We start from the raw sequence: 22,558 nt of genomic DNA on the forward strand, positions 1-22,558 counted from the left end.
TCCTCCTCAGGCATCACGGCCGCCGCCTACACTTCCTCCTCCTCAGGCATCACGGCCGCCGCCTACACCTCCTCCTCCCTCAGTCATGCACGGCCGGCCGCCAACACCTCCTCCTCCTCCTCAGGCATCACGGCCGCCGCCTATACCTCCTCCTCCTCTTCAGGCATCACGGCCGCCGTCTACACCTCCTCCTCCTCCTCTTCAGGCATCACGGCCGCCGCCTACACCTTCTCCTCCTCCTCCTCCTCTTCAGGCATCACGGCCGCCGCCTACACCTTCTCCTCCTTCTCCTCCTCCTCCTCCTCCTCCTCCTCCTCCTCCTCCTCTCCTCCTCCTCCTCTTCAGGCATCATGGCCGCCGCCTACACCTCCTCCTCCTTCTCCTCCTCTTCAGGCATCATGGCCGCCGCCTACACCTCCTCCTCCTTCTCCTCCTCTTCAGGCATCACGGCCACCTACACCTCCTCCTCTCTTCAGTCACCACGGCCGCCGCCTACACCTCCTACTCTTCAGGCATCACGACCGCCGCCTACACCTCCTCCTCTTCCTCTTCAGGCATCACGGGCCGCCGCCTACACCAACTCCTCCTCCTCAGGCATCACGGCCGCCGCCTACACCTCCTCCTCAGGCATCACGGCCGCCGCCTACACCTCCTCCTCAGGCATCACGGCCGCCGCCTACACCTCCTCCTCCTCAGGCATCACGGCCGCCGCCTTACACCTCCTCCTCCTCAGGCATCACGGCCGCAGCCTACACCTCCTCCTCCTCTTCAGGCATCACGGCCGCCGCCTACACCTCCTCCTCCTCTTCAGGCATCACGGCCGCCGCCTACACCTCCTCCTCCTCTTCAGGCATCACGGCCGCCGCCTACACCTCCTCCTCAGGCATCACGGCCGCCGCCTACACCTCCTCTTCCTCAGGCATCACGGCCGCCGCCTACACCTCCTCCTCTTCAGGCATCACGGCCGCCGCCTACACCACCTCCTCCTCCTCCTCTTCAGGCATCACGGCCGCCGCCTACACCTCCTCCTCAGGCATCACGGCCGCCGCCTACACCTCCTCTTCCTCAGGCATCACGGCCGCAGCCTACACCTCCTCCTCCTCAGGGCATCACGGCCGCAGCCTACACCTCCTCCTCCTCAGGCATCACGGCCGCCGCCTATACCTCCTCCTCCTCAGGCATCACGGCCGCCGCCTACACCTCCTCTTCAGGCATCACGGCCGCCGCCTACACCTCCTCCTCTTCAGGCATCACGGCCGCCGCCTACACCTCCTCCTCCTCCTCTTCAGGCATCACGGCCGCCGCCTACACCTCCTCCTCCTCAGGCATCACGGCCGCCGCCTACACCTCCTCCTCCTCAGGCATCACGGCCGCAGCCTACACCTCCTCCTCCTCTTCAGGCATCACGGCCGCCGCCTACACCTCCTCCTCCTCTTCAGGCATCACGGCCGCCGCCTACACCTCCTCAGGCATCACGGCCGCCGCCTACACCTCCTCTTCCTCAGGCATCACGGCCGCGCCTACACCTCCTCTTCCTCAGGCATCACGGCCGCCGCCTACACCTCCTCCTCTTCAGGCATCACGGCCGCCGCCTACACCACCTCCTCCCTCCTCCTCCTCTTCAGGCATCACGACCGCCGCCTACACCTCCTCCTCAGTCATCACGGCCGCCGCCTACACCTCCTCCTCCTCAGGCATCACGGCCGCAGCCCTACACCTCCTCCTCCTCAGGCATCACGTCCGCCGCCTATACCTCCTCCTCCTCAGGCATCACGGCCGCCGCCTACACCTCCTCCTCTTCAGGCATCATGGCCGCCGCCTACACCTCCTCCTCCTCCTCCTCTTCAGGCATCACGGCCGCCGCCTACACCTCCTCCTCTTCAGGCATCACGGCCGCCGCCTACACCTCCTCCTCCTCCTCTTCAGGCATCACGGCCGCCCGCCTACACCTCCTCCTCTTCAGGCATCACGGCCTCCTCCTCCTCCTCCTCCTTCTCCTCTTCAGGCATCACGGCCGCCGCCTACACCTCCTCCTCCTCCTCCTCCTCTTCAGGCATCGCGGCCGCCGCCTACACCTCCTCCTCCTCCTCCTCCTCTTCAGGCATCGCGGCCGCCGCCTACACTCCTCCTCCTTCTCCTCTTCAGGCATCACGGCCGCCGCCTACACCTCCTCCTCCTCCTCTTCAGGCATCACGGCCGCCGCCTACACCTCCTCCTCCTCAGGCATCACGGCCGCCGCCTACACCTCCTCCTCCTCAGGCATCACGGCCGCAACCTACACCTCCTCCTCCTCTTCAGGCATCACGGCCGCCGCCTACACCTCCTCCTCCTCTTCAGGCATCACGGCCGCCGCCTACACCTCCTCCTCAGGCATCACGGCCGCCGCCTACACCTCCTCTTCCTCAGGCATCACGGCCGCCGCCTACACCTCCTCTTCCTCAGGCATCACGGGCCGCCGCCTACAACCTCCTCCTCTTCAGGCATCACGGCCGCCGCCTACACCACCTCCTCCTCCTCTTCAGGCATCACGACCGCCGCCTACACCTCCCTCCTCAGTCATCACGACCGCCGCCTACACCTCCTCCTCCTCAGGCATCACGGCCGCAGCCTACACCTCCTCCTCCTCAGGCATCACGTCCGCCGCCTATACCTCCTCCTCCTCAGGCATCACGGCCGCCGCCTACACCTCCTCCTCTTCAGGCATCACGGCCCGCCGCCTACACCTCCTCCTCCTCCTCTTCAGGCATCACGGCCGCCGCCTATACCTCCTCCTCTTCAGGCATCACGGCCGCCGCCTACACCTCCTCCTCCTCCTCTTCAGGCATCACGGCCGCCGCCTACACCTCCTCCTCTTCAGGCATCACGGCCTCCTCCTCCTCCTCCTCCTTCTCCTCTTCAGGCATCACGGCCGCCGCCTACACCTCCTCCTCCTCCTCCTCCTCCTCCTCCTCTTCAGGCATCGCGGCCGCCGCCTACACCTCCTCCTCCTTCTCCTCTTCAGGCATCACGGCCGCCGCCTACACCTCCTCCTCCTCTTCAGGCATCATGGCTGCCGCCTACACTTCCTCCTCCTCTTCAGGCATCACGGCCGCCGCCTACACCTCCTCCTCCTCCTCTTCAGGCATCACGGCCGCCGCCTACACCTCCTCTTCAGGCATCACGGTCCGCCACCTACACCTCCTCCTCCTCTTCAGGCATCACGGCCGCCGCCTACACCTCCTCCTCCTCTTTAGGCATCACGGCCGCCGCCTACTCCTCCTCCTCCTCTTCAGGCATCACGGCCGCCGCCTACACCTCCTCCTCCTCTTCAGGCATCACGGCCGCCGCCTACACCTCCTCCTCTTCAGGCATCACGGCCGCCGCCTACACCTCCTCCTCCTCTTCAGGCATCACGGCCGCCGCCTACACCTCCTCCTCTTCAGGCATCACGGCAGCCGCCTACACCTCCTCCTCTTTAGGCATCACGGCCGCCGCCTACACCTCCTCCTCTTTAGGCATCACGGCCGCGCCTACACCTCCTCCTCCTCTCCAGGCATCACGGCCGCCTACACCTCCTCCTCCTTTTCTTCAGGCATCACGGCCACCGCCTACACCTCCTCCTCTTCAGGCATCACGGCCGCCGCCTACACCTCCTCCTCCTTTTCTTCAGGCATCACGGCCGCCGCCTACAGCTCCTCCTCCTTTTCTTCAGGCATCACGGGCCGCCGCCTACACCTCCTCCTCTTCAGGCATCACGGCCGCCGCCTACACCTCCTCCTCTTCAGGCATCACGGCCGCCGCCTTACACCTCCTCCTCCTTTTCTTCAGGCATCACGGCCGCCGCCTACACCTCCTCCTCCTCTTCAGGCATCACGGCCGCCGCCTACACCTCCTCCTTTTCTTCAGGCATCACGGCCGCCGCCTACACCTCCTCCCTTCTCCTTTTCAGGCATCACGGCCGCCGCCTACACCTCCTCCTCTTCAGGCATCACGGCCGCCGCCTACACCTCCTCCTCCTCCTCTTCAGGCATCACGGCCGCCGCCTACACCTCCTCCTCCTCCTCTTCAGGCATCACGGCCGCCGCCTACACCTCCTCCTCCTCCTCTTCAGGCATCACGGCCGCCGCCTACACCTCCTCCTCTTCAGGCATCACGGCCGCCGCCTACACCTCCTCCTCCTCCTCTTCAGGCATCACGGCCGCCGCCTACACCTCCTCCTCTTCAGGCATCACGGCCGCCGCCTACACCTCCTCCTCCTCCTCTTCAGGCATCACGGCCGCCGCCTACACCTCCTCCTCCTCTTCAGGCATCACGGCCGCCGCCTACACCTCCCCCTCCTCCTCTTCAGGCATCACGGCCCGCCGCCTACACCTCCTCCTCCTCCTCCTTCTCCTCTTCAGGCATCACGGCCGCCGCCTACACCTCCTCCTCCTTCTCTTCAGGCATCACGGCCGCCGCCTACACCTCCTCCTCCTCTCTTCAGGCATCACGGCCGCCGCCTACACCTCCTCCTCCTCCTCCTCCTCCTCCTCTTCAGGCATCACGGCCGCCGCCTACCACCTCCTCCTCCTCTTCAGGCATCACGGCCGCCGCCTACACCTCCTCCTCCTCCTCTTCAGGCATCACGGCCGCCGCCTACACCTCCTCCTCCTCTTCAGGCATCACGGCCGCCGCCCTACACCTCCTCCTCCTCCTCTTCAGGCATCACGGCCGCCGCCTACACCTCCTCCTCCTCCTCTTCAGGCATCACGGCCGCCGCCTACACCTCCTCCTCTTCAGGCATCACGGCCTCCTCCTCCTCCTCCTCCTTCTCCTCTTCAGGTATCACGGCCGCCGCTTACACCTCCTCCTCCTCCTCCTCCTCCTCTTCAGGCATCGCGGCCGCCGCCTACACCTCCTCCTCCTCCTCTTCAGGCATCACGGCCGCCGCCTACACCTCCTCCTCCTCTTCAGGCATCACGGCCTCCTCCTCCTTCTCCTCTTCAGGCATCACGGCCGCCGCCTACACCTCCTCCTCCTCCTCCTCCTCCTCTTCAGGCATCGCGGCCGCCGCCTACACCTCCTCCTCCTTCTCCTCTTCAGGCATCGCGGCCGCCGCCTACACCTCCTCCTCCTCCTCTTCAGGCATCGCGGCCGCCGCCTACACCTCCTCCTCCTCCTCTTCAGGCATCACGGCTGCCGCCTACACTTGCTCCTCCTCTTCAGGCATCACGGCCGCCGCCTACACCTCCTCCTCTTCAGGCATCACGGCCGCCGCCTACACCTCCTCCTCCTCTTTAGGCATCACGGCCGCCGCCTACTCCTCCTCCTCCTCTTCAGGCATCACGGCCGCCGCCTACACCTCCTCCTCCTCCTTTTCAGGCATCACGGCCGCCGCCTACACCTCCTCCTCTTCTGGCATCACGGCCGCCGCCTACACCTACTCCTCCTCCTTTTCAGGCATCACGGGCCGCCGCCTACACCTCCTCCCTCCTCCTCTTCTGGCATCACGGCCGCCGCCTACACCTCCTCCTCCTCCTCTTCTGGCACATCACGGCCGCCGTCTACACCTCCTCCTCTTCAGGCATCACGGCCGCCGCCTACACCTCCTCCTCCTCTTCAGGCATCACGGCCGCCGCCTACACCTCCTCCTCCTCTTCAGGCATCACGGCCTCCTCACACATCTGAAGGCTTGTTGGATAATAAAATGTTATTTATTTATGCTAAAATAACTCATTATTTTTCTTGCATAATGTTCCCACTGTTTCACAGTTGCATACATGTAGTCAGATGATGATGTGAGCAGACATTGTGAAACATTAATTTAGAAACAGAAATAATGGAGTGTTTTAAAATTCAAACCTTCCAAATTCAAGGCACACAACACTTTTAGATGGTCTGTACAAAATCTTAGATTTGCCTTAGGTTACATAGGGATAAGTTATACATTAATATTGTATTTTTCAGGATAAATATATAATGTAAATAGGGACAGATTACTGAGACATATTACAGGAGATATGTGGGTAAGGCCTGGTAATATGTGAAAAACAGCTTCGGCCAACTGTGATTGTTGTCCCAAAAAATGCTGAACACCTATATTTGCAAGACACCACATCTGCCACTGTTAAATTCTAAATGTCTGGTAGTTCATGTCAGCACGTTGGCTTAATGGTTAGCACTTCAGCCCCCCAGCACTGGGGTCATGAGTTTGAATCCCAAACATGGTATTGGTTTGGAGTTTGGGCCTCAATCATTAAGGAAACTAAATGTTCCACCATAAAATTATGATACAGGGCCCTAAGCATTGGATGGGGAGTTTCATTTCTAATCTGGAGGTAAATTTAAATTTGGGGTCGGCCATGTGTTTTGAAAACTTTAAAATGAATTGTAAAAGTAAATCAAGTATGTGTATTGTAGGCAAATAATAGAGAACTTGCGTCTCCCAATCTCCTTCTGGAGCTCTGCCAAGAGCTGAGACTTGCCCTGCCATACGCAACTCCAGCGGCACTGAAGTTGCACTGTCGTGCGATGTCAGTTAAATCGCTGCCAGAGATACCTGTGGACCCTTTGGTAGACCTGCAGCTTCACCTCATTGGAGATGTAACGACCCGAGGGCATGGTCGGTCAGCACTCTCAATTCTAGTCTTGCAAATGTAGACGACCTCATATTACATTCACAAACTCACAATCCAGTACTCTGCTCTGTGATTGGTTCGCAGAGCATATGTGGGCGAGCTCATGTCACTCGTGGATCTCTTTTACACCTGTGTGTAAAATGTCTGCCTGTCATTCAATCATCGTATCCTAGCAAAGGAGTGGGGTGGAGATGAAGCGATGAAACATGTACTCCACACTTACCAATTAGGATGTGACATGTACACCTGGATTTACAATTAAATCTGTATTTTAAGGTAGCTGTGCTCTTCCTTCACTTCTGCTCTTTTCAAATGTTTTGTTACAGAGACATTTGTTGGTTTGTGACTTATAAGATATTTTTGCAGTGAGTACTATTCGATATGTCTCAATAGATATTGAGATGAGATCACAACCAGAGAATTATAGACCTGTAAGCATGACATCAATAGTGGGGAAACTACTGGAAGATATTTTAAGGGACAGTATTCAGGATTACTTGGTACACAATAAAATTATTAGTGGGAATCAACATGGATTTGTGAGGAATAGGTCATGTCAAACTAATCTAATTAGTTTCTACGAGGAAGTTAGTGGGAACTTAGACCAGGGCAGGACAGTAGATCTGGTCTACTTAGATTTTGCAAAGGCCTTTGATACAGTGCCACACAAGAGGTTGGTTTACAAAATAAGGGAACTGGGTCTAGGAATCAAAATTTGTACTTGGATCGAAAACTGGTTAGAGAATAGGGAACAGAGAGTTGTGATAAATGGAACATTTTCTAATTGGTCAAAAGTCTTAAGTGGAGTACCTCAAGGTTCCGTGCTGGGACCACTCCTTTTTAATATATTTATTAATGACCTTGGTGATGGTTTAGAGAGTAAAGTTTCTATTTTTGCAGATGACACTAAACCCTGTAAGGTAATAAAATCAGAGCAAGATGTAGCTTCTCTACAGAGGGACTTAAATAAACTGGAGGATTGGGCGGCCAAATGGAATATGAGGTTTAACACAGATAAATGTAAGGTTATGCATTCAGGGATCAAAAACAAGAACGCAATCTATAAATTAAATGGAATTAATTTAGGAGAATCTATAATGGAAAAGGATTTGGGAGTGCTCATAGACAGTAGACTTAGCAATAGTGCTCAATGTCAAGCAGCAGCTGCAAGGGCAAATAAAGTATTGCCATGCATAAAAAGGGGCATAGATGCAAGGGAAGACAGTGTAATTTTGCCACTGTATAAATCGTTGGTAAGACCTCATCTTGAATATGCAGTACAGTTCTGGGCACCACTCTATAAAAAAGATAATTTGGAACTAGAAAGGGTTCAGAGAAGGGCGACAAAATTGATAAAGGGTATGGAGTCATTAAGTTATGAGGAAAGGTTAGCCAGTTTAGGCATGTTTACTTTAGAAAAGAGGCGTCTAAGGGGAGATATGATTACTATGAACAAATACATTAGGGGTCAATACAGAGAGCTTTCATGGGAACTTTTTACCCCAAGGACCATACACAGGACACGTGGTCATCCCCTAAGGTTAGAGGAGAGGAAATTTCACAACCAGCAAAGGAAGGGGTTCTTTACAGTAAGGGCAGTCAATATATGGAATTCATTGCCAGGGAAGGTTGTGATGGCAGATTCAATAGACATGTTTAAGAAAGGATTAGACAATTTTTTTGCGGAAAGGTGTATCCAGGGATACGACCGTTAATTTAAAATGAAGGATAGTAGTGGATATAGGGTAAAAATAGGACTGCAATATTGAGTCTGGGGGGATTTTCACAATTGAAACAGATTGGCGGTTGCTTACTCTGGATTAATTTCAAATATAAGTGCAGGATCGCAGGAGATCCAAAATAGGTTGAACTTGATGAACTGGTGTCTTTTTTCAACCTCATCAACTATGTTACTATGTTACATAGCTGGTTAGTAATGGGAACATGACTTGTTCTAGATAAAGCAATGTTAGTGTATTTGTAACTTTACATGAGTTGGCCTGAATAACTGAAATTTATATAGTGACTAACTTTGGACCCAAAAGAACATGTACAATATTGTCATCACTATCAATAATCCTTATGCCTCTCTTTTTCCCTCTCCTTAAATTCTTGCCACAATTATATAATTGTGTGTTGGGTGCTCAGGGACATGAGTTGGATGTTGAGTACTCTGTGCTTTAACCAATGCAGATTAAGTAGCTATAGAAATGGAAACTGACAGATTGTGTTCAATTATTCAGGTCCTCAGAAGGGGGGGGTGAGGGGCGTTACAGATGTATTAGAAGTGTTTAGTGCTAGTCGCAAACAGACACCTGTATCTTTAACGTTTGGAAACTTTCTTGCGTGGAGTTTTTGACTGATGCTGTATAGGTTATTCACTCCTTTCCTATTTAGTGATGTTGCATTTGGCAATATAGAAGTTTTGTTTAGAAAAACAATATAGGGTTGATTACAATGTAATTTTAGCTTGAAATTATTTTTTTAAGTGCTTGTAAAAAGGTGAATACATGACTTAAGATAAGCCACTTTTTTTTTTTTTTTAAATCAGGTAAAATTTTATTGCATTTTTTTTTTTTTTATACACTTTAACAACAAAAAAACCCATAACATTAGGCTAAACCCCCAACTATAACCCACACAGTGATACAGGTATTGTCAGGTGTTCATACACAGTAGGATCAAAACAGAAAAAACATTTACATTCAGATTTTCAAGCCAAGGTAAGTACATCTTACACCATTTCAAGATACAATGAAATAATAGTACAGTTTTGATAATACAAAATATAATTGTTGACCTTAATAGCACAATAAAAAGCGGCTGGATGTCTGCCCCGAGCATTACATTAGGAGAGCTCCACCTCCCTCAATCCTTCCGTGACATACGGGGATATCCTCCACCTGTACCATATTCTTTCATACTTATCCACTAGGTTCCTGCTGGTATACATGAACCTTTCATGACCGACTGTATCGTTAACAAGGTCAATCCAGCTACTCAAAGTCGGACCTTCTGGTGCCATCCATTTCCTAGCTATCATCACCTTTGCCAACATAAGTAACGTGTTGATAAGCAGTCTGATAAGTCTACGGGTTTTTTTGTTCAAGCCTAGACCGAATATACAAAGTTTTGGAGTCAAGGCCACTACTCCCACCTCCAATCTTTTAATACAATCCTCCACCTCTTCCCAAAAGGATGAAATCAGCGGACACTCCCAGAGCATATGCCAAAAGTCTCCTTTTTCACTCTTACACTTGGGACACAACACCCTCTGACCCCCACTAAATTTAGAAAGCCGAAGAGGGGTGAGATATGCTCTGTGCAACAGAAAAAACTGGACCTGGCGAAATCTGACTGATGCAGTGACCTCTTTCGGGCTACACAACACCATATCCCATGCCTTGTCACTAAGTCTCCCCAAATCCCCCTCCCACCTGCACCGCAGCTCCGGCAAGCCCCCTTCACCAGATCCTTCCACCAATATTGAATACAAATAAGAGATTTGCCGTCTTTGGCCCACCCTGGACAGTTGCACCCTTAAGGAGTCTGCACTAAAGCTTGGGGCAGCTCCCCGTAACTGCGAGGCCAGAGCATGTCTTAACTGCAAGTATCTATAAAAGTAACCCCTAGGTAGCTCATATAACCTTTGAAGTTGCTCAAATGAATATAATACCCCATTTTCATACAGTTGCCCAATATGTATTATATTGTAGATTCGCCAGGCTCCAGCTCCCTCCATCCTAATCATTTCTCCAAAATCCAAGTTATCCCAGAGTGGAGTGCACGGATCTAAACCCAATCCACCCCCAATCTGGGCTGACAGTCGCCAAACCTTCATAGCCTGGATTAACAAGGGGGGGTCCCTCCCAACCTTTCTTCCAGCCAGAAGAAACTGCACACGTGTATGATTAGATCCTGTCTCAGAGACTAAAAAGTCATGCAAATCTACACCCAACCGCGACCGGAACCATACCTCAATATGCGTTAACTGGGAAGCAAAATAATAAAGCCGTAGATTCGGCAAAGCCAAACCCCCCGACCCTCGAGAATGATATAAAGTGGTAAGCTTAACTCTTGCTCTCCTGCCTGCCCACACCAAAGAAGCCATGAGACGCTCAATGTATCGAAATGTGCTATGAGGAATATACACCGGTGACTGCTGTAAAACATACAAAAACTTTGGTTGGATTATCATTTTGACCAGGTTAATTCTACCTGTGACCGACAGTGGGAGCTGCTTCCATACCCCAATCCGGCTCCTAAGATAATCAATCTGAGGTTGGACATTACGCTGGATATATTGACCCATATCACTAGAGATCCAGACACCAAGATATTTAAATACCGGGATCCATTTAAGAGAAGTCTGCAAAACTTGACCCATAGGGCAAGCACCCTTAATCGGAGTTACACTGGATTTGTCCCAGTTAATCAAAAGCCCCGAGTACCTGCCAAACACCGAGACCACACTGAGTAAAGTTGGCAGAGATTTATCAGGATATGACAAAAAGAGCATATCATCTGCATAAAGGGCAATCTTGTCCGTCCTGCAGCCCATCCTCAATCCAGTAATATCTGACTGCATTCTAATCATACATGCCAACGGCTCTATGGCCAAGGCAAATAGAGTGGGGGACAAAGGGCACCCCTGTCTGGTACCTCTGCCCATAACAAATTGACGGGACACAAAGCCATTTACACAGACTCTAGCTGTAGGGGAGGAGTACAGCAGTCGAACCCATTGAATAAAAACTGGTCCAAACCCAAATTTCAACAGCACTCCCCACAGATACCTCCACTCCACAGAGTCAAAGGCCCTAGCAGCATCTAAGGACACCACCACCGCCTCCTCCGCAGGGTGGGGCAACTGCAGGTGACAAAAAAGCCTACGCAAATTTATAGCCGTAGATTTTCCCGGCATAAACCCAGTTTGGTCAGGATGTACAATCTCACTAATTACCCGATTTAAACGTGTTGCCAAAATTTTTGCCAAAATCTTAATATCCGTTGTCAATAGCGATATAGGTCTGTATGATTCTGGAAACAAGGGATCCTTTCCCGATTTAGGGATAAGAACTATAAGGGCTTCAGACATAGACGGAGACACACACCCCTGATCTCTAAAGCTTGTAAACATATCTTTCAAGTGAGGCACAAAGAACCCCAGATGCTTCTTATACAACTCTATGGGTATCCCATCCATGCCCGGAGCCCTGCCATTTGGAAATGAGGCTATCGCAGCTACAATCTCCTCATCAGTAATTGACAGGTCCAAACTTTCTCTACCGTCTGCGCTCAATTCAGGCAAGGAAACAGCCGCCAATTACGTGTCCAAATCAAAGTCTGAGTACTCGGCTCGACGCATAAGCATCTTTGAAATACACATAAAACACATCACTGATCTCTTCAGTCAAGGTATGTACAACACCCAAAGTATCTGTAATCCCCGCCACTACAGCCGCCGCTCTTTCTGACCTAGCTAAATAAGCTAAAAACCTACCACATTTATCCGCTTCAAAGTATTGAGTATGTTTAGCAAATAACAACTTACGCCTTGATTTATCTAATAAATAATCTGACCATTCTCTCTGTACCGTTAACCAAGCCGTCCTATCAGAAGCCACACGAGAAGAGAGATACACCTCCTCCAACCGCACAACCTCTTTTTCCAATCTATCACCTCTCAACCTAGCCTCTCTTTTGAAACAGTTAATACTTCTTATTAAGGAACCTCTTAAAAAAGCCTTGAATGAGTCCCAGACAAGAGGCGGGGCCGCCGTGTCTGTATTGGTAGCAAAGTACTCTTCCCATTGGGATTCTAAAGTATTTCCATCCTGCAATAATGTCAACCAAAAGGCATTAAGCCTCCAAAATGCTTGACCTTGGGAAACATTAAGTTTAACTGTTAATACCAATGGAGAATGATCTGCAATCCCCCTTGGTAAATATGCAGCATCGGAGACAGCCGGCAGTAACTCCTTTGATACAAGTCCTAAATCAATTCGGGAAAAAGCATTATATGAAGTGGAATAGCATGAGAAACAGACCTCTGCCGGATGCCTCAGACGCCACACATCCACCAAACCCATCTCTTCCACCAAATCAAGATAAGCCACTTTTTTACATGTTAACGTTAGAGGTGTATAATTTGAATGTCCAAGTATTATACTAATGTGCATGTACTTGCAAACTATGTAGGAGTCTGAGGAGTGAATTGTTTTGCTTAAGCATGCAATCCATTAGATTTGGGGGGGGGGAATTAAACAATTTACATTTTATACATTTGTGAGTGATTTGTCATTTTCCCACTTTATATTATAGATAAAAATGACAGATGCTGGCGCAAGTACTCCACCAGGTCTTGTTGAAAGAACAAGGTGCCGGCCTAAGTTTTCAGAACGTGAAATTGAAATTCTTGTCGAAATGACAATAGATAAATTCTATGCAAGCAGTAGACGTTTGTCCGCTTCCAAGAAAATACGCCACTGGGAAGAAATTACTGCCCAAGTGAACGCCATCGCTCCGTGTCAGAGGATGCCCCGAGAAGTACAGAAACGGTAATATTAATACGTTTTCAAATCAAAACATTATTTTTGGTTTAGTGTAAACATAGTACAAGTCTGACGACTTACCTTGGCACATATTTTGCCAGTGTAAGTCATTTGTATTTGAATGCCAGAATTGTAGCTAGGAAATGTCCATTGTGGTGTCAAAGTGTAGTCATACAAATTTACGTGTTACTTTCTTACAATTATCCAACCAGGACAAGGCATACACATTTAGCTCTGTGTGTGTGTGTCTGATTTATGTGTGTAAATTGAAAGTTTACACTATTATGTTTCATGTGTTTTTTTTGTTTTGTTTTGTTTTGTTTTGTTTTTATATAAAAGCACTTTATAACTAATATATTTTTCACATTTTTACAGCTGGGATGACTATATAGAGGAGTTAAAAGAAAAAATATTGCAGGGAAGGAGGCACACTGAAAGAACCGGTTTTGGCCCACCAATAGATCATGTATTAACCCCACTCGAAGAGCGAGCTAGCTTCGGCATTTCTGAGGAGTCTCTGGTTGGGGTGGTGGGTGGAATTGACACTGGCTGTGACCCACCCCTAACAGGGGCGTTATCTCCCCTAGGTACATTTGGACTATATACTATCTGTGTCTGTTAATGTTTCTGTTGTGTTTAGGAACATGTGTCACCTCTATCAGTATGTGGCTTAATGCTACCTTTCCAATAATTCTCCATTCGTTCAGCACATCATACTGACTCTAATTTTACCACTGACTCATTTGTGTAAATCTGTTTTTAAAATCTAACCTAAACATAAATAGGGCTCTTTGATAATTAGAAAGCAACAAATGCTTAATTTACATGGGTGTTAGGTTGCATATTGGTTGCTACAGTCTCTAAAATCATAATCCTCTAAATAGATGCATCACTATAGACATTAATTAAAGTAATAATTTTTTTGTTTTTTTCCTAAACATCTGCTTTGTTTTTATTTTTACAGAGCGGAAGTAGAAGAATAGTCATGTGGCTGAGTATGACATACACCAAGTGGGGGCGGCTGCCCGTGATGTTGAGAACCCTCGGAGGGAGGAGGCACAACTCTTGAGGCAGCAGACACTTTCGCTCATAAGCCAACACTTCGAATCTGTCACTCAGTCAATTGAATCCCACGTTTGTAATGTGTCCAATACCCTCATTCGTATTGAACACAAATTTGACGAACACATGACCACTTTAAATTTAACCCTCACAAGTATGTGCACCCTCTTGTCTCAAATACATCAGCAAACTTCATAACGCCCTCCACTAAATGACACTCCCATCACCTACCCCAGACCCTCAGCTCACTAATCCTAATCTTTCTCCCCTTTCTATTCCTTTGCCTCCTTCCCCTTATCTGGCTCCCGCACACCCCTCGGCACATCCCTCCCACCCCCCTGCCCCTTCGTCACGCCCTGCTGACCAAGAAAGTTCTGATGTTTCCTACAAGCCCTCAACATCACGGGTGACTCATAGCAAGACACATTTAGCAGCAACTAAAAGTTGGAAAAAAAATGATTTATTTTTTTTAAATTGGTTTTTGTTGTTAATTTTCAATTTTTTTTTTTATTTCTTTAGTCTAATGCAAATAAAATTAGACTTACAATTAAAATTGTTTGTAGTTTATTGTCTAAATATTATGTTGAAATGAAAAATGGAAACATGTTGTTTCAGAGTACACTGTTAAATCGGTACCCTGAATCAACATAACTTAAAACACTAATTTCCAAACACCAAAATTACTGTTTACTATACAAATCGCCCAGCAATGTGTTTGCTAAGTCGAAATCAATTGATGTTGTCAAATTTTTGGTGACTGTAAACAAAAACATACACAAGCATCTCCCCTCGCCCCCCCACAAAGCAATACCACCAAAATCAAGGAAAATCCCTAAGGGGGCTAGAATTGTTTGAGGCACAGGCACAAGTGTGTAGCGTAAGAATACAATAGAACTTTGAAAAGTGAGAAGCATGGATGCTTAATTGTGGCATTTCTTACAAATAAAGATACATTTAAAGCTGCCTGTTCCTTATTGCGGGGTCCATAAATATGTGTACCTCTTAATATAGAACAAAGGTTTTATTGACCTGGGGTCTGTGTTGTATGTACATATATTTGCCCTTATGTGTCTAAGGGAAGACATTTTTCATTATACAGTTTAGCCAAAACATGTTGCATTGGAGTGCGCTTTAAATTTACAATGTGTTGTGCAAATGCTGGAAACTTTACGTAAATTTTGAAAAAACAGACATACTATAATTTATATACAAAATAGAGTACTCATTTCCACCACTTGCAGTGTAGCATGGTTTGGTCCTTTGAAAATACTTGTAGTTTAATTTTTAACAAAAAGCGTTCGCTAATCCAGGGAACATTTTGAGTAGGTTTAGTGCTTGTCCTAGTATAACTGAACATATCTTAATTTTGTGGTTTGGGTGGTCTATGTGAATATATCACCATTGTTTGTTTATTTTGTTGTAACTATCATTATTTTATTCACCCTTGCTTTGTGACCTGGTTGTGCATAGTTTCACATTGTCAGCTTGGTAGTGCTTTCCTTCCCTTTACAACTCAGTCCCTCTAGGTCACAGCATGCCAATGCAGCCATGGCATATTCCTCACCCAGTAGTACTAGTGCAGTGATGGGCAAACTATGGCCCACGGGCCAGATCCGGCCCACTTAGAGGTTCTATCCGGCCTGCCAATATTTTAAAAAATTTCATTAAAATATGCATAAAATTATTAGGGACGACCCTGTGTGTCAGAACCTTCATTTTTATGCCTTCCCAGGTATTTCCTCCATTACACTTCATCCTCCTTCCTAAAAGGACACTTTGTATGTCAATCACTCAAACACCTGCCCGCCCCCTAATGGCTGAAAGTCATGTGAGAAGACATGGGCTGGGCCATATACTAAGGCGGATTTCGATTGGCTGCTGTGTTGTCAGTTAGTGGCTCACCAGAAAGACGGATCTGCAACAACCTGCTGAAATAAGTGCTGTGTCTGTACGATCGCTGCACTTATAGAGGTAACACTGCTATATAACACCCTCCTGTCCCATTCAAAAAATTTGTATTATATATTTCAATATTTGAGTTTTTTAATAAATTATATTGGCCCGCCTAAAGTTTTTCTTTTTTATTTGGCCCGCTCCTGAAAAAGTTTGCCCATCACTGTATTAGTGTAACTTAGGTAAAACCTGCCCATCCTTGGACCTAGACTGCACCAGTGTGAAGTGTCATTATTACATTATTTTGCCACACACACACACTGCTTAGTGAAGGGAGATAATTATAAATGCACATGGGTGGAAACCCCTATGTGGAGGTTTCCCATCTTATTAGGGAATGTGTGGCAGTAGTGAGTACTCAGGGCTTGTTTGACATTCTGGAGGGTGAACACTATGCTGTGTGAGGATATTTAAATTGTTATATGATAGTGCAATAATGGTAAGCTATTTGCAAGTTGCTTGCAAACGTAAAATTTGCACACATGTTGAACCTGGGTTTGGTATCACAATGGTAACATGTGGCCCTAACTATTATTTACAAATAGTTTCAGCTGCTGCTTGCAGATATTACCATCCATATTCTACATTGAGTGCAATGCTCTGATATTTCACTGGACAATTTCTATGTTAATTTGAAATAAGATACATTTCCACTATTGGCCAACAGATCCAATCTAACAGCTGTGTTTATTTACATTCAGCTTGTCCTAATAAACTTGATAAAGAGTGCATAAATAATATATTATTTATGCTTAATTTTATAATATATAACAGAGATTCAGTCACAGTTGAATTAGCACACTAGCTTTGCACAAAATCAGCCATTTTGCCCCCCACCTGTGACTGTGGGTGGTAACTAAATACTTAAACAGGTTTTCAGCATTTTGTCTGTAATTAGCAAATGAAAGACTTGCCAGGTTCTAGACTCCGCCCACAAGAGGTGTTTACACTAGACAAAGAAATTAGGTTTGTTACTCCATGCTGGATTTCGGACTGATAGGTAATGTAGCTCCTAGGTGAACAGGCCTACTTAGGCCCTGACTAGTATGGAGTGTGCATGGCATGAAAGGTGAGTGTGAGCATGTTATAATGTGTTGTTGAATGGAGGACATAAGAATGAATGATTATTTGTTGTAAGTGATATGAAAGTTTAAGTGAGAATGAAAGTTTGGATTGATATGGACAGAGTTACATAAATGCATGCCTGGTTGGGATAAATGAAAACATTTGTGTTTATACATAGTTAATGCTGTGCTGTGACTTGTGGAGTGCTGTACTATACATAGTCTGGATCCTGGTTGGGATAAATGAAAGCATTTGTGTTTAAATTGGGATCGATTAGTTAGGCTTTGGTAATGGAGACGTTTGTGCTATGTGTGAAATATCAGGTGTTAAAATTGGCCAATGGACATTGTGCGTTTACTGCTGAATATAGAGCTATTTGTGGTGGATTGGCTAAATCCTGCTTGTAATGAGTAATGGGTCTGTACTGAGTTCACATTGTTTAGTAACTGTAATTGTTTAGTAGGCCTTGTGGGCCTACAAGCATGGCAAGTCAGCCATTTTGGATGGTGACTACATTGCATAGAAAGTGATGGTTTAAGGAAGTGATCAGATTGTTAGATATGCATAGAAAGTGGGTTTATGCACCGAAAGTATAGTAGTTTGAACTGGTTGAAACGATCTAGTGAAAATGGCCACTAGACTTTAAGTGACGTATGTTTGTGGTCTGTATGGATTCTTCCCCTCCCCCGTCACTACACAATACACACACACACACACACACACACCTTTAAACAATAGTTAGTCAAAATACACACAATTACATATATATCTATATTACAGGCAATAAGTATGATATATATTGCACTAAAGCTATATTGTGTGTACAATATTGTTACGCTGTTTATTGTTCTATAATATAATACAACACACTTTAAACAAATCCTATATCTTGTCGTGATTATTCTTGAAACTTGTCGATTATAAAGAAATATAAAAATTATATTTCATGGGTTAATTCAGAAATACCTTTTGCGAGGAGTTGTTAACGGTATTTAAATGGTCAAACATATATTTGCCAGTATATTAAGGAGATTGTAACCCAAAAAGGAGAAAAGGAATATACTTTTACAAAACTGGTCTTGTGATCCTGTTTAAATGTTAACACTATATTCTGGCTGGTAAAATCCTTTCCACTCGAGATTATAAAATAAACAAAGACATACAAGGTACACAATACAAGCAGACCAGACAATAATAGCCATTAACCATGTGGGTAATTATATATAATAAGTTATTAAGTGTAAGAGACAAAGTGCAGTTTGGGTATAATTTCATGTGGTTTACAGTGACAATATTCACCAAAATGCTAAGGACACCTGTAACAGACTTTTTTACACCCAAAAAAACAGTAAAACATATGACTGTAGTGTGCAAGTGGTGACAGATAACGATGTGTCTGCCGCCACCATTTAGTAAGTTTCGAAGTGTGTATATATGTGTGGCATGAATAGAACATTGCCTGATCGTACATAATTCAGTATTGCAGATGTGGCGAAATTACCTATTTAAACAGGTGATATAAGAAAAGGGTGGATAGTGTCGGTGCTTTACTGGTGGACTCAACTAGACTGGTAGCGAATCTGGGTGTGAGAAATAAAGCAGATGGTGGTTTTGCGTATGACACCAAGGTTTTGGACTTGATTGTGTAGTTTGTGTTTGGGCACACACTAGTTTCTTATCAAAGTGCTGATTGTAACAGGAGTTTCAGTACTTAAATGTGGTTTTAACATGTCCTGCCCTATGCTGGGCACACACTACAGAAATTTCAACCATCTTTTTATGCCGATCGATTTTACATGCGATCAATGTTTCCGATCGCTCAGTCCATGGACTGCATACACACTAGCCTTGTTTAGGACGATAAAGGGAAGAGCAGACGTCCCTTTAGCGACTTTTTACAGCCATGTTGTCGTGAGCAATGACTGTAATTTCGTACTCACTGTTGTGGATTGGTCGGAAGTTTATACACACTACACAACGTAAACGAGATTGGAACGAAAATATTAAACGGTACAACCAACCAAATGAGGTGACAATCGTCCATTTGGGCAGACTTTTGACCATCGTGTCACTGCACACACTGACCCGACTTTTGAACGAGCGGTCGTATGTCGGCTGATTTAGCCGATTATTGGATGAAAACTGTGTAGTGTGTACCCAGCTCTAGGAAGAATTGCCACATACAATTCTAACATTTAATTACCCTACTTTGTCCACATTTACTGAGGACAGGTGAAGATAGATTGGACTAATATCAGCTAATAAAGTAATAAAATAATTCCTTCAGCAAAAGAGACTTTTAGAATAAAATTGTATCATTGTTTATTTACAAAAGAATATGCAAGCACTCATTTTCAGAATTGAAAACTCTCTGATCTTCAACGGACCAGACAGTAGTTTTTGTTTCAACAAAAAGTAGGTTGTACTTCAATTTACAAATATCATATTACAATTGGCTGAGAAAGTATATAGGCGTATCCTGATCCCCATGGCTCTCCAGGATGCAATGGAAACTCTGAAGAAATTCTTGCAACTCTTTGTTCCAACATCTGTGATTAGAAACATCTGTCCTTTGAATAACTCCTTCATTCCTGTTCCTTCTCTTTAGCTCACACGTAAGGCTCCAAATGACATAACAATACCACATCAATTATTAATGATATACTAAAATAAGATAAAACAATATAAATATTTTAATTTTAATAAATTGTCTTCATCCAAAATAAAACATCTTTGATAGTCCTCTAAACTATCACACAATATTATGATTACGATGTTTAATTTGTTCATACAGTTCTATAATTTCTTCCCCTATATTATTCTCTCTTAATTTTTATACTCAATGTTTTCTTACAAAATTTCAACAGTACTGGTATACTCAGGGGATTCAAGGGATTTCTCATCCCTTCTTCCCTTCTCCCCCTTCCTCGACTCCGTCTCCGTTTCTCCCGTCTCTCCGTCTCATCCATGTGTCTGTCTGTCTTCCCCTCCCTTTAGATTGTTCGCTCCTTTGAGCAGGGCTCTCCTACCTTCTGTTTCCATCACTTTTAACTGCGCTCTCCAGCTACTCAGCTCACCTCCTCTCAGTCCTTCTGCCCTCTGTCTCCTCTCGCTTCTCTCCGCTCCCCTCAGTGACTCTCAACCTGTCATCCGTGCCCACCCTCTTGGGCCATAGTTACCTGCCTATACTCACTTTTCCCCTCCCTCCCTCTCTTTCATGCTGTGCCTGAGCCCCCAGAGTTATAGTGCTTACTGTTACTTGTACTGTGCTGTTTCACCTTGTACTGTGCCATTGTTTGTCCTTGTACGGCGCTACGGATACTTTGTGGCGCCCTATAAATAAAAATTAATAATAATAATAATAATATACACTTTAATACAAAATAGATAACTAACAATATTCCTAATATAAAAAAAATCTTCCTAATGAATGCATCAACATTTCTGCCTCAGCACCGGGGTCATGAGTTCGATTCCCGACCATGGCCTTATCTGTGTGGAGTTTGTATGTTCTCCCTGTGTTTGCGTGGGTTTCCTGCGGGTGCTCCGGTTCCCTCCCACACTCCAAAAACATACTGGTAGGTTAATTGGCTGCTATCAAAATTGACCCTAGTGTCTCCCTTTCTGTCTGTCTGTGTCTGTGTGTGAGTGTGTATATATTAGGGAATTTAGACTGTAAGCTCCAATGGGGCAGGGACTGACGAGAATGAGTTCTCTGTACAGCGCTGCGGAATTAGTGGCGCTATATAAATAAATGATGATGATGATGATGATCAACAATTGAAACCATGTACAAAAACCTGAAAAATTATTATTATATATTGTTTTTAATCTAATAATGAAAACCTTGTATCTACTGCAAATAATGTCATGTTCTATATATTGTAACAAAGGGAGGCATTTATCTGACAAAATGCAAAGAAAACATACAAGCAGAGTAAGACATTGGCGCAGTTATGCACCTAGATTCAGGTTAAACCAAGTAAAGACTTATGTGTAGTTTAAAGTTGGTTAACTTACATGATTTGAAAGCTGCTTCCTCTCAGCAAACAGACAGGGTGTGTCTGTTAGTCAAACAGCCAGTGATGGGCGTTTTCTCTTGAAGATAAGGTGGGTGTGTCACCTGTCCATCAAGCTAAGGCTGGGGGAGGAGCATCACTGGCTTGTTTGTGTCATTTGTTCACTGAGACCAATGCTGTGAAAGCTGGCTGGTCCTGAGAGAGAGCTGGTCTATGTATAGCTAGCGTTTAGGGTCTCCATAATTGCTGTGAAAGTATACGGTGTCAAAACATTTACCATCCTGACAATAAAGCTACATAAAAAGGAAGAAGTTGTTCGCGTGTGCTTCTGCGGGCTCTTGCCACAATATATATTTGCAAAATCTCTCTTTACTTTTATTGCTTCATCTGTAATGTTACACAATAACCTCTTGTTTGTGCAGTAAAATAATTTAAGATCAATCTATGTTCTATTAACTATATTTTAAAAACTTGAAGTTCTTTTGCAACATAACAAAAGGTTTCATCATACACATTTGATATTTTATCAATCAATGTAGCTAAACCTTGGATATAAAACCAAAACCAATAAAATACATGGTATTGCTACATGTAATATATCTATGTATACAATATCTATAAACTTTCCGGGCTTGTTTTTATTTAACTGCTCTTTACAAACGCCATCTTGTAACATTATAATATTTTATTTCAATGCTACTGTTCCCAAATATCTCTTTGATCCAACATATCTAAATTTTAGATTTATTTTTAAATGCAGGACTTTTCCCAATTTTACCTATATGTTCATTTTTCTCATCTATAGGTCTATTAGTAAAATTTATACATATAACACTTTCAGTCAATACATGTAGCAACAATTTTAAATAAAGAGGTTGTGTTTCATTATATTTCCCAGCAACTGGTCTTTCCTCTGGCAAATTAAGCAACTCTGTAAGATTTAAAGGTATTGGTAACAATTCAACATATTGGTGTCCATGTAGTGTATGTGTACACATCCAACAATTAGTTTAAGTGTTCGTCCTATCATACCATTGTACACATTTTCAGGAGGTTATTGCAATATTGACATATACATATTTCAGTTGACAGTCTCTCATTACAATCTTCAGGTTTATCTCCAATTACTTATCTTTTAATTCTATCTTATATGTGTCATTATTGTATGTGTTATTAGTTATGAGTAGAATGAATGATGAAGACAGTTCTGGTTGTATATACTGACAGTTCTCAATAGGCATATGTAGTACAATCCGTTTCAAAGTCTCTTGTTGCTTTTGTAACTGCTTACTCATCTAATTCAGGTACT

The 22,558-nt window shown here is 45.7% G+C and overlaps 1 protein-coding gene across 1 annotated transcript in view; it reads left to right on the forward strand.

The window, feature by feature from the left end:
- LOC142155694 (myb-related transcription factor, partner of profilin-like) overlaps window positions 1-15,175 on the forward strand; it is a 32,384-nt gene extending 17,209 nt beyond the window's left edge. The window contains exons 2-4 of the mRNA XM_075211049.1: window positions 12,921-13,156; window positions 13,526-13,737; window positions 14,115-15,175. Coding sequence (XP_075067150.1) covers window positions 12,927-13,156; window positions 13,526-13,737; window positions 14,115-14,125 — 453 coding nt within the window. The 5' untranslated portion in view covers window positions 12,921-12,926 and the 3' untranslated portion in view covers window positions 14,126-15,175. The remainder of the gene's footprint in view (window positions 1-12,920; window positions 13,157-13,525; window positions 13,738-14,114) is intronic.
- Window positions 15,176-22,558: the final 7,383 nt, after the last annotated feature.

Source organism: Mixophyes fleayi, chromosome 1, assembly GCF_038048845.1.
Source record: "Mixophyes fleayi isolate aMixFle1 chromosome 1, aMixFle1.hap1, whole genome shotgun sequence".
Lineage (NCBI taxonomy): Eukaryota > Metazoa > Chordata > Amphibia > Anura > Limnodynastidae > Mixophyes > Mixophyes fleayi.